This window comes from Myotis daubentonii, chromosome 21 (genome assembly GCF_963259705.1).
Source record: "Myotis daubentonii chromosome 21, mMyoDau2.1, whole genome shotgun sequence".
NCBI classification, from domain to species: Eukaryota; Metazoa; Chordata; class Mammalia; order Chiroptera; family Vespertilionidae; genus Myotis; species Myotis daubentonii.
Window position 1 is genome coordinate 15,361,375 of NC_081860.1, and position 15,851 is coordinate 15,377,225.

Consider the following 15,851-nt stretch of genomic DNA (forward strand, 5'->3'; position numbering starts at 1 on the left):
CTTTGTGTCAGGGAAAATGGGTTCCCTTCCCATCAGCCTCCTCCTCCTGCCTCTTTTTTGGGGGGGGGGGTGGGGTGGGCGTTCTGTCTCCTAGAGACTCTTTAGGGCAGAGGAAGTGGCAACCCCAAGGCAGCCTGGTGCTGGGTTTTGCCTGTGTTCCGAGCCCTGTGAGCTTCCCACTGGGGCCTTCGGAAGGTAGTCTGGCTTCGCAGAAGCTGACGAGAGCTATTTACTGAGCACTTACTATGTGGCTCAGCTCAAGCTCCTGTGTCATCTCCTTTCATTCTCACAACATAATGAGGTGGAATGGTGATTTAAAAAATATATATTTTTATTGATTTCAGAGAGGAAGGGAGATGGAGAGAGAGAGAGTGAGAAACATCCATGATGAGAGAGAATCATGGATCGGCTGCCTCCTGCACGCCTCCTACTGGGGATCGAGCCCGCAACCCGGGCATGTGCCCTGACTGAGATTTGAACCGTGATGTCTGGGTTCGTAGGTCGACGCTCAACCCCTGAGCCACGCCAGTCGGACTAGATAAGAGCTTTTAAAAGCAAATTTGAATGGTTCTCATTCAAGCTAGATGTGGCCATGCCAATAATTTATTTGTCCATTCATTCAATTTACTATGGCCTGAAGACTAATATAATCCTCCTTAATTAAAAATTATATAACTTAGTTACATGTATTGAGCAATTAATGTGTACCTTATACTTTGCAAAATATTTTACATTTGCCCGGCCACTGTGGCTCAGTGGTTGAGCATCAACCTATCTACCAGGAGGTCACGGTTTGATTCCTGGTCAGGGCACATGCCCGGGTTGCAGGCTCCATCCCCAGTAGGGGGCATGCCGGAGGCAGCTGACCCATGATTCTCTCTCATCAGTGATGTTTTTATCTCTCACTCCCTCTCCCTTCCTTTCTGAAATCAATAAAAATACAGTTTAAAAAAATGCTTTACATTCATCTTCATGTTTAATTTGGACAATGGCCCAATGAGAGAAGCACTATTTCTTCCTATCTTCATTGCGATATATCTGACCTGTAACATTGTGTGGTTTAAGGTTGGACACGTGATGGTTTTGATACCTGTATAGGCTGCAAAATGATACCACAATAAGGCAGTGAGCTTCTGTCGTCAGGTACTATTTCCCCAGTTTTCCAAGTAAAGGCCCTGACGCTCAGGGTACGTCCGTGACTGACCGCAGAGAGAACGCCGCCCTGGGCTGTGACCCAAGGCTGTGGAGCTGGCGGACCCGGTGTCCGCTCGGAGCGGCCCGGGTCCGCCAGCTCCCGGAGCTCAGGCTGACCCCAGGCCTGCGTGGTGGCCCAGTCTTACCCGGGCGGCCCTGTCTCGTCTCGAAAAGTAGCTGCGAGAATTCTAACGTTTCAGGGAGAGTGATAGCAGATAGCCGGCGGCTTCAGAATGGAGAGCTCTCAGAGTCAACTTGCAAGTGATGACTTGATTTTTAAGACACCCATTGACATGCAGGCTGCAAGGCCCGCCTCTGACACAGTCCCTCGGCCCCGGCTGGGAGGACTGTTTCGAACCCGATGTTAACGGGGTGTCGTTTGGCTTGTATGAACTAGCTTTGGGGGGACCTTCCCATCTCGATGCTGCTCTGAAAAACGGGTGACCCGGGATTCTCACGGGTTAGAGTCTTTATACTGCGGGCACGCAGTCTTGTGCATCTGTCTGTGTCGTTCTCGCTGCTCTTCTGTGGGTTTGTCTGTCTCTAAACCACAAGGGACAAAAAATAAGTATTTCATTAATGTCCTCTTTTTAAATCCTTAACTGAGGACATGCTTATTAATTTTAGAGAGAGGGGACGATTTTAGAGAGAGGGGAAGAGAGAGAGAGAGAGAGAGAGAGAGAGAAACACCGATGTGAGAGAAACATCAATTGGTTGCCTTCTGTACATGCCCTGATGGGGGAATCGAACCTGCAACCTCAGTATGTTCCCTGGCCGGGAATTGAACCCGCAACCTTTCCATACACGGGGCGAGGCTGCAGTCAATGGAGCCACACTGGCCGGGGCTCATTAATTTGCTCTTAACTTGCAAGGCCATCCGTGCACGTGGGTGGTTTAGAAATCTATGTGATTCACCCCCAACTTTCACACCGTGTGTGTGTGTGTGTGTGTGTGAGTGTGTGTGTGTGTGTGTGTTTTAAGGCTTCTCATTTCCCATAGTCTCCTTGGGAGTCATGTGTCATTGGCTGCACAGGGCAGCTTTTGAAACTCTTGCTTTCCGCGCCTGCCGGATACTCATGAGCTTTGTTCCTCCAATGAGTATTTTTGTAAGGTGTGTGTGTACACATGTGTGTGTACAGGCATGTGTGGGTACAGGCATGTGTGGGTACAGGCTTGTGTGTACAGGCATTCGAGCACGTGAACATGCATGCTTGTGCATACCAGTCACTGTGCAGATGCCTGGTTCCAGTGGAAACAAAATTGGATTAAATATGCATATTGGGGTCCATTTGAAAACCATGTAAGGCCTGAGGCACTTCCATGGTTGGAGGCCCCATCCGATATCATCTATATATATAAAAGCCCAGCAACCAAACGGCAATACAACCAGAACTACCGGTCGACCAGTCGCTATGACACACACTGACCACCAGGGGGCAGATGCTCAATGCAGGAGCTGCCCCCTGGTGATCAGTGCACTCCCACAATGGGCTGATTCCCGCAGGTCGTGCCCCTCACCAGTGCGCAAATCCGTGCACCGGGGCCTCTAGTATTAAACATAATAAAATACACTCACGTCCCACATTAAGGCTTTTTTTTAACCTAATTTGAAATAATTGTGTGTTTGCTTTTGCAATGATTTGGCTATGGGTGACCCTTCATTTACAATTGGCTGTGACTCCTTAGTCATCATGGTCTGTAATTGGGTATTCCTGCAAAGTGCACAAAAATATAACCTACATATTTCTTTCAAAGGTAATAAAATTTTTATGAATACTAGATTTAACAATTAATGAAGTTGACATTATAGCCCATTTTTTGGAATACATTTATGTCAAGTTAATAGATGCTTTTCGTAGTTCGGAGCCATTGTCTACATGCTTTCAGGCCTCATGTACTTTTCTTTTTTTAAAAAAATATATATTTTTCTTGATTTCAAGAGAGGAAGGGAGAGGAAGAGAGAGAGAGAAACATTAGTGATGAGGGAGAATCATGGATCGGCTGCCTCTTACATGCCCTCTACTGGGGATTGAGCCCACAACCCCGGCATGTGCCCTGACTGGGAATCGAACTGTGACCTCCTAGTTCATAGGTCAACGCTCAACCACTGAGCCACGCCGGTCAGGCCCGATAAGTCTTAATTTTATCCCAAGAGTAGTGGGGGTGGAGGGAATGAGCAGGGATGGAGAGAATGGAAAACACACAGAAAGGTATTTTGGAGGCAGAAAGGACTCTGTTACCCACGTGGGGTAACCCTGGGATGGGGGTGACCTGGTGAGACCCGCCCATGTCCAGCTCAGGCGGCCGAAAGGACTCCCGGTCACCTCCTCCAGCCACACAGGGCAGCGGCAGGACCTGCTAGGGCCGCCGAAGGGGAAACGCACGAGGCCAGAAGGGATAAAGAATTACTGATGTGCTAGTATTAGGTCATCTGGAGGCCAGATGGGCTGAGCCCCCAAAATAGCGCCAGCACCCAGAGATGGGGAGTCAGAGGTTTTAAAGGACTCCAGGCGGGCCTTTCCTGGCAGAGAATTCTCCGGGTGCACCCAGATCCTGGGAAGGTCCGGAGGGCAAGGATCATGGTCTTAGCGAGTGGAAGGTGGTGTCGGCGAAAGGGAATGTCGGTCGTCAAGTGGCCCAAAGGACCGTTCCTAGGGGAGGAGGTAGCGATTCAATTCGGTGGATCAGACCTAACAGGATGCAGAGACTGGCTGGGTATGAGGGCCCCTGTGAGGGGCCCTGTCTCTGGGCAGGGGTGCGGGCCACGGCTACCAGCCCCCGTCACAGGTCCCCGCGGTGGGTTTCAGGAGGCGGAAGGACGCTCTGAGACCAGCGGGCCAGATGTTGAGTCTTTGATCCCATGGCAGCTTGGTGTGGACGCAGCTGCAGGCTCTGTGTGCGGACCTCGTCTTCTCACTTTCAGGCGTCAGTGTGTTGCCAGGCTCTCCATCAGTCTCTCTGGCGGCCAGATCCACCCCCCACACTCTGTGATCCCACTCCCCACACTCTGTGATCCCACTCCCCACACTCTGCGATCCCACTCCCCACACTCTGTGATCCCACTCCCCACACTCTGCAAGCCCACTCCCCACACTCTGCGACCCACCCCCCACACTCTGCGATCCCACCCCCCACACTCTGTGATCCCACGCGTCCTGGGAGCGCTCGGCCTGCCCGGCCACTTTCTTGCTGCCCAGTCATCCGTGAACCTCCCTCATTCAGAAGGTGAAAACATGTAAATGGCTTCCACAGACAAGGCTGGTTGCCAAGCAACAGGGCATCCGCAGTACCTTGTCGGGTTCGGGAAGTGGAAACCAGCCGGGGTCATTTCTGGGAACAGCCACAATCGTAATCCCATTTCTCTCTCTCTTTCTTTCTCTCTTTCCTTCCCTCCCTCCCTCTCTCTCTCTCTCTCTCCCTGCCTCCCTCCCTCCCTCCCTTCCTTCCTTCCTTCCTTCCTCCCTTCCTTCCTTCCTTCTGAGAGAGAGAGAGAGAGAGAGAGAGAGAGAGAGAGAGAGATTTGTTGTTCTGGTTATTTGTGCATTCATTGGTTGAGTCTTGTATGTGCCCTGGCCCAGGTTGAAACCCACAGCCTTGGTGTTTTGGGATGATGCTCTAACCCAGGGGTCCTCAAACTTTTTAAACAGGGGGCCAGTTCACTGTCCCTCAGACCATTGGAGGGCTGGACTATAGTTTAAAAAAAACTATGAACACATTCCTATGCACACTGCACATATCTTATTTTGAAGTAAAAATCAAAACGGGAACAAATACAATATTTGTATTTGCATGTGGCCCGCGGGCCGTAGTTTGAGGACCCCTGCTCTAACCAGCTGAGCCACCAGGAAAGGGCCCCTTTCTCGTTCTTCCTCTCATTTCTCTCCCTTGCTTCCCGCCTTCCGTCTCTTACCATCAACCAGCCGCTCAGCCTTAATTTTTTCTTTAAATATCTATATTCTCCTTTATGCTTTTTTCTTTTTAATATTTATTTTATATATTTAAATTCCATTTAACAGAGAAAAATCAACCAAAAAAATGAGTTCACGTGTCAGAGGTGGTTCGCCATTGCTGGTCTAGGGCCAAGGTGTTTAATATACTAATCAGGAACCACAGGAGGCTATTGAACAGATAAAAGTGATGACTCCAAACTGAGATAAGTCGAAAGTTTAAAATAGTCCCACTGATGTGGCTCAGTGGTTGAGCGTCAACCTATGAATCAGGAGATCACGGTTCGATTCCCAGTCAAGGGCACATGCCCGGGCAGTGAGCTCGATCCCTAGTAGAGGGTGTGCAGGAGGCAGGCAAGCCATGATTCTCTCTCATCATTAAGGTTTCTCTCTCTCTCACTCTCTAAAATCAATAAAAATACATATTTTTTTCTTTAAAAAAAAAGAAAGTGTAAAATACATACAAAACTTCTGATGACTTAACTACAAAATATGTAGCATATCTCATTAGTCATTTTTGGTATTGATTCCATATTGCAACGGGCCTGCTTTCCTCTTTGTCTTCTGCGGTGTACCACTACTTGAAAATATTTGCCGTTATGGAAACTGACATATGGTTATTATTTTCTGAATTGGCAAGCATTCTCCATGGGGTGCAGGAGGCCCTAAATAACCTCCAGGCACAGGTGCGTCTCTGTGTTTCCGTGTCTTTAAGGAAATGTTATAACTGCACACAAATTGGGATCCTCCCAGCATGCAACTCTCTTGCCTTTCCGCCCCCCCCCCACTCATCATTATGTCCCAGCTATCTTCTCATGTCAACAGAAAGAGAACGATGAGCCATTAAAAAAAAAAGTATTTATTGATATTTTAGAGAGAGAGAAAGGGAGAGGGAGAGAGATTGAAACATCTTATATAATAAAAGCCTAATATGCTAAGTGTCCAATCGTCCGGTCGGCTGTTCAACCAATCAAAGCGTAATAAGCTAATGATATGCTAAGGCTGCTCAACCGCTCGCTATGACGTGCACTGACCACCAGAGGGCAGACAGTTGCCTGGTTGACCAGTTGCTATGACATCCACTGACCACCAGGGGGCAGATGCTCTGACTGGTAGGTTAGCTTCCCTCTGGGGTCTGGCCGATCGGGTCCACGTCCCTCCCCAGCCCCGATCGTGCACCAGTGAGGTTCCTCAGCCTGGCCTGCACCCTCTCGCAATCCAGGACCCCTCGGGGGATGTCACGGAGCTGATTTGGGCCTGATCCCGCAGGCCAGACCGAGGGACCCCACTGGTGCACAAATTTGTGCACCGGGCCTCTAGTCTATAACGAAAGAGCATCATTCATCAGCTGCCTCCTGCACGCCCCCTACTGGGGATCAAGGCCACAACCTGGGCACGTGTCCTGACTGGGAATCGAACCATGACCTCCTGGTTCATAGGCCGATGCTCAACCACCAGCTATGTGCCATCTTTAATGACTGCATAGCATCCTCTGTTCTGTATCATTTCCTTAACTAGGTTCCCGGGGATGCACATTGAAGCCGTTGCCAGCGATTGGCATCGTTATCAATAATGGCCTAATGAGCGCTCCACTGTGCTTTGAGGACGGGCTGACAGATGTCCCTGATCTCATTGGGTCATGATTGTCTGTGTGCCTGTCTTCTCACCAGCGGGCTGTTAATTCCCCGAGGACGAGCCCATTACTTCTCTTGGAATTCCCAGGCCTTGCCAAGTGCCAGTGGGAGCTAATGATACATATTGTTGAAAGAAAGAAGGAGCAAATGAGTGGATGTTTCTATAGTTGGGACACGATTGTGTGTGATCAGATCATACCTTGTCTTCAGTTCTTACTCCGTTTCATTGGCCGTGATCCTAAATCTCTCTCTCCCAGGCATTCTGCTGTCCTCCACTCGTTTATAACCGCTTTTAACAGATCTCATTTCCACAAACATACGTCTAATGCGAAGCTTTAAGGATTAGAATGTTTCAAAAAAAAAAAAATAGGCCTATCTGGCGTGGCTCAGAGGTTGAGCATCGACCAATAAGCCAGGAGGTCACGGTTCGATTCCCGGTCAGGGCACATGCCCGGGTTGCGGGCTCCATCCCCAGTGCGGGGCGTGCAGGAGGCAGCCGATCCATGATGCTCTCTCATCATGGATGTTTCTGTCTCTCTCTCCATCTCCCTTCCTCTCTGAAATCAATACAAATATATACATATTTTTAAAAAGGAATTAGAATATTGCGAAACCATGACTTCCCCATAGATTTTGGCGGCCTTTTGGGACCTGTTTCATCCATGGCGGAGGGAAAATAACGCCGATCCCTGACGCCTCTTTCTCCTACCCTCACCAGAGATGAGTTATGGAAACCGAAACTGGCCATTACACAGAATAAAACACATGTTGTATGTGTTGCATACTATTTACAGCTGTTGTCTGTTAGGGGTTCTCTGGGGTACCATTGGCTGCTACAGCCAAATGGTCCCGTAAGTTTAACTCAGCGCTATGCCCGCAAAATCCTCTTAAATCACACAGAGGAGGAGAGGAAAATCGACGAGACGTGGCTCGAATGCCACTTATATCTTCACGAGAACCCGTGGCTCTCTTCATTCTCACCTTCAGGAGGCTCAGAGCAGCCTGCTGGGTCAGCAGTTCTCAACCTTCTGGCCCTTTCAATACAGTTCCTCATGTTGTGACTCAACCAGAAAATTATTTTCGTGGCTACTTCCTAACTGTCATGTTGCTACTGTGATGAATCGTCATGTAAATATCTGATAGGCAGGATGGTCTTAGGCAACCCCTGTGAAAGGGGCGTTCGACCGCCAAAGGGGTCGTGACCCACAGGTTGAGAACCGCTGTGCTAGGTGGTGGGGTGCATTACAACATAGCAGATGACCCGCCTGACCCTCCCAAGGAAAGTTATGGTTGACGCCGATTTGTAAGGGCGGCCTTGAGCTTATTGACTAACGCATGGGGGGTGACGGGAGGGGGGCGGGCAATGGTCTAAAAAGGAGAGTGGTCTGCGGCGCTGAGAATTTACAGCAGCTTAAGCTATTTTATTTTTTCTCCTTGTCGGGCGGGGAGTACTTCCCAGTGTCGCTCAATGGGCTGTAAATGAACCTAGTTCAAAACCCACAGAGCGAGCTGTGGAATTATAGAACTGAAAATAGGCTACTGATCGGCACTGACTCATCAGGCCTCTTTATTCTGCGCAGCCCTTTTGTTGGCGTGCCAATACTGCTCGCTCCGGAAGGTGGATAAAGGGATTGTGAGCAAATGGGAGAGCGGGGTGGGGGGGGGAGCTGACCTTCCGTTAACGTCCACCCTGCCCTTCTCCCCCGCACCCTACCCCCGCTATGCCTACTTAGTAAGTTCAGTTAGCAAATCACGAGTCTTACGTGAAGAACACTCAACCCAATACTCAGTTTCTTCAGAAGGGTGTGTCGCCCATCTCGGGTAGGAAATGGTGGGGCAGGGCCCTGGCTGGTGTTGCTCAGTGGATACAGCACCGGCCTGCGGACTGTAGGGTCCCAGGTTTGATTCCGACCAAGGGCACAGGCCAGGGTTGCGGGCTCAGTCCCCGGTGGGGGGCATGCAGGAGGTAGCCGATCAATGATTCTCTCTCCCCATTGATGTTTCTCTCTCTCCCTCTCCCTCTCCCTCTCCCTCTCCCTCTCCCTCTCCCTCTCCCTCTCCCTCTCCCTCTCCCTCTCCCTCTCCCTCTCCCTCTCCCTCTCCCTCTCCCTTCCTCTCTGAAGTCAATAATTTTTGTTGGTTTGTTTTTAAAAGAAAGAAAATAAATGATGGGCAGGAGCCTGAACTCTGGAGACGTGGCTTGTAAGGTTGTTGTCTATGGCAGTGGGCCCTCCTGCCTCTGATTCAACAAAGGCGTTCTGAGCAAGGATGACGGGATTATTTCTCAGGAGCATGCTCTTTGGAATGTGTTTTTTCCTGATGAAAAACCATCATAGACTCTTTTTTTTTTTTTAATTGAAAAAAAAATCTTACTGGCTTTTTTTGTTTGTTTGTTTTTCAAAATTGATTTCAGAGAGAGGGAGACAGAGGTAAAAGCGTCAGTGAGCCCTAGCTGGTTTGGCTCAGTGGATAGAGAGTCGGCCTGCTGACCGAAGGGTCCCAGGTTTGATTCCCCATCAGGGCACATGCCTGGGTTGCAGGTTTGGTCCCCAGTTGGGGTCGTGTGCAGGAGGCAGCCAATCAATGATTCTCTCTCATCATTGATGTTTCTATCTCTCTATCCCTCTCCCTTCCTCTCTGGCAAGTGGACATCCCCCAAGGGCTCCCGGGCTGCTAGAGGGATGTCTGACTGCCGGCTTAGGCCCGATCCCCTGAGGAGCGGGCCTAAGCCAGCAGGTGGACATCCCCAGAGGGGTCCCAAACTGTGAGAGGGCACAGGCCAGGCTGAGGGACTCCCCTCCACCCTGAGTGCACAAATTTTTGTGCACCAGGCCTCTAGTATTTTTTTTTTTTAAAAGCGTCAATGATTCTCTTTGCAAATTGAAGAAACTATTATGAGCCTAAAATTGAGGTGCTTCACTCTGTTGTCAAATCTCTTGAGGACGGGGCTCCGTGTCCAACAGGCAAAAATTCCCAACACACGTTGTGCACGTGACTCTTATTTCTACTGAGGAATAACAAGCATCGTCTCACCCACAGACTTCGTAATTGGCAAGGCGGGGAACTGACATGTAGGGAATGGCAAGAATATGCCACTTACACCTTTCTGTTTTCTTTTTGTTATCCTCACCCGAGGATATTTTTTCCATTGATTTTATTTTATTTCAGAGAGAGGGGAAGGGAGGAGGGAGAGAGAGAGAGAGAGAAACATTGATATGAGAGAGACACATCAATTGGTTGTCTCCCACATGGGCACCTTCTGGGGATTGAGCCTGCAATCGAGGTACGTGCCCTTGACGGGGAATCGAACCCACAACCTTTCAGTCCGCGGGCTGGCGCTCTCACCACTGAGTGGAACCAGCCGGGGCCATCCTCCTGTTTTTATGACAACCACAGGAGGTCAATATGATTGTCCCCATTTTACAGATGCTAACATAGCGACAGAGGAATCGGGTCATTTGTCTGCATGTCACAGCTGGTAGTGACGAAGAGGAGAATCCTTCCCGTATCGGTGACATCCACTGTGGAGAGTTCTTCTTTTGGTGGTCTTTCTAAACCTGCTTCTTAGCTTCTTCTCACGTCTCGAAGTATTTACATTTTTTGTGTGTGTTTTTTGTTTGTTTTGCTTTGCTTTTAATACATTTTTGATTGATGTCAGAGAGGAAGGGAGAGGGAGAGGGAGATAGAAACATCATGATGAGAGAGAATCATGGATCAGCTGCCTCCTGCACGCCCCACACTGGGGACTGACCCCACAACCTGGGCATGTCCCCTGATCGGGAATAGAACCCTGACCTCCTGGTTCATAGGTCGACGCTCAACCCCTGAGCCATATGCTGGACAGGCAAAAATATTTACGTTTTTCATAACAGCCTTGAGCTTTGACTTACATCCTCTCTCGAGTCTCGCCGGCCCTAGAAGCAGGTGGAAGAGGACAGATGCGGGTCAGATGTGCGTTAGAGACAATGGACCTAGTTCGGACGCCACGATGGTCCCGGGTAACCTCCAGGGGGCCCGTGGGGACGTCTTGATGGAAGTGGGAAGCGCATCGAGGTTTAGTTTGCCTTCGTCTGTTTTTTTCCGACAGGGCAGCGTCCGTACCAGGTGGTCACGGCCCGCGTCCACCCGGGAGAAAGCAACGCCAGTTGGGTGATGAAGGGGGCCTTGGAGTTCCTGGTCAGCAGTGACCCCGGGGCCCGGCTCCTGAGGGAAAACTTCATCTTCAAGGTCATCCCCATGCTCAACCCCGACGGTGTCGTCAACGGCAAGTACGTGGGGCGCTGGCCCCACCGCCCTCGCGCTGATGTTGCCATAGTAACACATGTGTGGGTTCATCCGGTGGGGGGCGTGATCGGAGGAGACCCGGCAGGCATACCTTCTCCCGGGCTTTTGGTGCTTGGAACAAAACACTATCTGTGCTTCACTGATGCGGTCTCGTCGTTTTTTATTTTTATTTATTTATTTTTAAACATATAGTCATTGATTTCAGAGAGGAAGGGAAAGAGAAAGATGGACACGTCAATGATGAGAGAGAATCATGGATCAGCTGCCTCCTGCACGCCCCCGACTGGGGATCGAGCCCGCAACCCAGGCATGTGCCCTGACTGGGAATCGAAACGAGACCTCCTGCTTCCTAGGTTGACGCTCAACCACTGAGCCACACCGGCCGGGCCGTCTCAGAGCTTTTTAAATAGAAAGGTCTATTGCTCCATAGGCAGTTCATGCCAAAGGGGTCCTTAGACAGCATTCCGTTCCACACTTTTCTATTAAAAGGGAGAAAACCGGTGCCCAGGGTAATCCAGTGACTTGCCCAGGTGCATGGTGGGTGAGTGGCAGAGTCCGGGCTCGCACTGTGGTTTCTGCACGGGTCAGCCAGTGCTTTCCTTGACGCCCGTAACCTTTACTGCAGAGGAATCTTGATTTTCAGTTGCATTTGATGGCAGTTTGGATGCAGCTCGAGGAAGGGTGTCGCCTTATCTAAACGGGGTGGCTGAAGTGCTGAACGATGGCCGTGGAGTGGTTGGGAGTGAAGTGACTGAGAAACGGCTGGAGGAGAGACCTGTGTAGCGTTTCTCCTGTCAGGGCGCCACCTGCCTTCAGAGCGGGCGGCGGGGACGATGACCCCAGTGTCTCTGAGGCCTGTTGGAAGAGGGTCCACATTTTATTTTTTAAAATATATTTGTATTGATGTCAGAGAGGAAGGGAGAGGGAGAGAGAGAGAAACATCCATGATGAGAGAGAATCGTGCATCAGCTGCCTCCTGCACGCCCCCTAGTGGGGATCGAGCTCACAACCCCCGCATGTGCCCTGACCGGGAATCGAACCGTGACCTTCTGGTTCGTAGATCGACACTCAACCACTGAGCCACACCAGCCGGGCTGACGGAGGTCTTTGGTTGGAAGGCTGGTGTGGCCTCAGTCCCCTAGCTTCCTCCTGGCTCGGCCACATGCCTCAGGCTCCCCCATGCGCAGCAGGCCAGCCTCTTCTCAGTGACAATGCCGTTCATCATCACTGCCTGCTGTTAATTATGATTAAAATGACCCTAGTTATGTAGAGAGCATCTTTCATCGCAGCGCCCAGGAACCGCGCAGGTCCCTTGGGTCACCCACACCATTTTGGCCGAGAGGGACTTGGAAATCCTAGCGTTCCGTTCAGGGGTTGGCAACATCATCACCCAAAGGTCTGAGACTCCCGGGAGTATGCAACATCTCACAACTGAAGGGCTTCAAAGTCTCAGCTGCCTGGCTGGTGTGGCTCAGTGGTTGAGCATCGACCTATGAATCAGGAGGTCAGGGCACATGCCCAGGTTGCAGGCTCGATCCCCAGTAGGGGGCGTACAGGAGGCAGCCGATCCATGATTCTCTCATCATTGATGTGTCTCTCCCTCTCTCCCTTCCTCTCTGAAATCAATAAGTATGTGTGTGTGTGTATGTGTGTGTGTGTGTATATGTGTGTGTGTGTGTATGTATGTATATATTTAAAGGAAATTTATTGGCTCTGGGAACTCATCAGGTCCTGCAGCTAAATCGTTTGCATAGTGTTAAACCATGTCTGGGGCTCGGCCGGGAGTTCTGGGAGCTCGACCCCAAGGGCTTCCTTGCTCTCCGGCCATTGCTGCCACAACCGCACACACCGAGCGTCGGGTGCGTGCCTGCTCCATTCGCCTCCCTCCGACATCGCCACTCCGCATAAACACGACTATTTATTATTCCTAAATTTAGGGTGATTAATTCCATCAGCATAAACCTAATTTATGCCGTCATAAACAGCGACGAGGATAAATGCTGCCAAACGCTAATCCCAGCTCTTGCCAACTCACTGTGCCTGCAGTGGCTGGGCTTGCGCCGCCCCCCTGCCCCCTGCCCCCCACAGACACATCCTTCCCAGAAGCATTAAATTAAAACCGATTCAATGTTGCAGGATCATTGATCAAGTGGAGGCTGAGGCTCTCGGGGGAAATGGCTGTCGTTTGGTTAAATGCTTTGTTCTCTCATTGGCCGCGCGACGTCTGGTATCTGGTCTCTCCATGCCTTCCCCTCCAGGAGGAAGAAATGGGCTGCAGGCGGGAGGAGAGGGAGACGGGTGTCTATTCTTTCTCAGTTTCCCCTTTGACATCTCTTTGAAAAATAGTTTTATTGATTTCAGAGAGGAAGGGAGAGGGAGAGAGAGAGACATCCATGATGAGAGAGGATCACGGATCAGCTGCCTCCTGCACGTCCCCTACTGGGGATGGAGCCCGCAACCTGGGCAGGTGCCCTGACCGGGAATCGAACCGTGACCTCCTGGTTCGTAGGATGACGCTCCACCACTGAGCCACGCCGGCCGGGCTAGACATCTCTCTTTTCAGTGTCCTCACTCCTAACACTTCCTTTCAATGGACCCTTACATGTCCTTCTAGACATGTTTTTTTGTGTTTTCTTTTTGTTTCTGTTGTTGTTATTGGCTCTCCATTCGTGACACAGAGAGAGCCCTGCCCGCTGCTATTGGTGCCGTGACAAGACCTGGCTGCCTTTCTCAGGACGCACTGTTCCCTGCTCTGCCCAGCGCTTTTGTTTTCACCTGAGGATCTCGCGCCAGGCGGGCAGAAGATCCGAGCTTCGGTCCGAATGAGCCTCTTTCTGGCCGTGCAGCTTTGGACAAGTGACTCACCCTCTCCACTTTCGGTTTTGTTTTTGTCTTTTTTTTTTTTTGGCAACATATGAAGGGGCTGGTGAGCCCTAACCACTGCCCCTGTGCCGATTAGTCTCCTGACCCAGTACTCTTGTACTTTGAAAATGCTCTGCAGTGTGAGCAAGTCTAAAAGTAGGGGTTCCTCGCAGTGCTTTCTGGGGGAATTCAGTGATTCTTTGTGCAAGCCATGCAGGCCTGACCGTCTCCTTCCTGCTTCTGCTTCTCAGTTTTGCAAAGCAATCCAGGGTAAGGTGTGGCAGCGGGATAGAAATTCTACAGAGGGAGGGACACACTCGAAGGTCAGGAAGGCTCCTTTATTATATAGGATTATATTTGCTATATCTTATGTAATAAAAGCCTAATATGCTAAGTGTCCGGTCGTCTGATCGGCCATTTAACCAATCAATGCGTACTATGCTAATGATATGCTAAGGCTGCTCAACCGCTCGCTATGACATGCACTGACCACCAGAGGGCAGACACTCCGACTGGTAGGTTAGCATGCTGCTGGGGTCCGGCTGATGGGGACTGAACGAGACAGGCTGGACATGCCCTGGAGCCCTCCCATGGTCCCTCCCCGGCTGGCCAACCTCCCGCATCCCTCCCTGACCGCGATCACGCACCGTTGGGTCCCTCGGCCTGGCCTGCGCCCTCTTACAATCCGGGCAGAGGACCCTGTACACCCACACCCCAAGTGCACGAATTTCGTGCACCGGGCCTCTAGTATTATCATATAACTAAAATACAGCTTACCTTACATACCACAGGAGAGTACTTCTATCTATACCGATCTTACTAAAGCTTTGGTTGCCCTCGGGACTGTGATTTAAAAATTATGGAGTGGGTATAGGATTGAAAAGATTATAGAAAATGTACAGCGGGAGAGAAAACTTGGAACTGCAGGAATTCAGCTGATGCCTTTGTCCCTCCTCACTCACATGTACTGTTTAAAAGGATTTCGTCGTCCCGTTGGAATGAACAGAAACCTCGCTTCTCGCCTTTTAGAAGCCAGCCTGTAACCAGCTTCAGGGGTCTCCAAGGGCATTTTGGGGACCGCAGGAGGGGGGCGGCGGGGGGAGAGTCTGTAATGAGCAGTTCCCGTGGTTGGTAGAGACTGTCTTCCTAATCTAGGGACTGCCTCCCTGGTGTGCCCGGCCTGCATCACCACAGAAGCTGGGGTTCTTTGGAAAGTGCGCCCCACCAGGAACCAGAAGGAACTGCGCCTCCAGGCTGGGCCCTGAGGAATTGCCTGGGACTCTTATGTTCTCTATTCCTGGACCCTCCTGCTCAGCAGGGCAGAGTTTAGAAACAGGAAAATCGAAGAAAAGCTCCATAGACACCTTGGTGATGTGGATCCACCTTCCCCATCCCGACTTCCAGGCCGCCTTTTCCTTACTTATTTATCTCTCGGAGTCATCGAGCTCTTTTGAGTTATTAGCAGTATTCCCTCCCTGCCCTGCTTCTTGCTTGCTCCTATACATCTTCACTCTGCAGGATACACTTTCTCTTCTATTTACAGCTTCTCCCTGCTCCCCACCCCTCCCCGTGGCCCAATAACGGCCAAGGAGATAAATAAGAAACATAACTCTTTTGGGCTATTATTATTATTTTTTTGTTTGTTTCTTCCTCGGCACAGCAACATATATAACAACAAGCAAACAAATCTTATTACTGAAGTAATCACAATAAATAAAAAAAATAACCGAGAGTGGAGCTTAAGGAAGGGGGTACGTCAGGGGAGTGATTGCAAGAGGATTTTTAAAATTTAATTTACTGGCGGCGGCTGCGCTGCTCTGTGGATGCCTCGCTGAGGAGATGGTGTCTAATTAGAGAGGGCTGTTATGGCTCTTTGAGCACACCCACCCCTAGGCTGCCTTATGCTTTGGGTCTTTAAAGGGGAAATTTG

At 50.4% G+C, this 15,851-nt stretch overlaps 1 protein-coding gene across 1 annotated transcript in view; it reads left to right on the plus strand.

Moving 5' to 3' along the window:
* The window catches only part of AGBL1 (AGBL carboxypeptidase 1), a 226,078-nt gene that overhangs the window by 96,768 nt on the left and 113,459 nt on the right, over positions 1-15,851 (plus strand). The window contains exon 17 of the mRNA XM_059678428.1: positions 10,863-11,043. Within this exon, the coding sequence (XP_059534411.1) occupies positions 10,863-11,043 (181 nt within the window). The remainder of the gene's footprint in view (positions 1-10,862; positions 11,044-15,851) is intronic.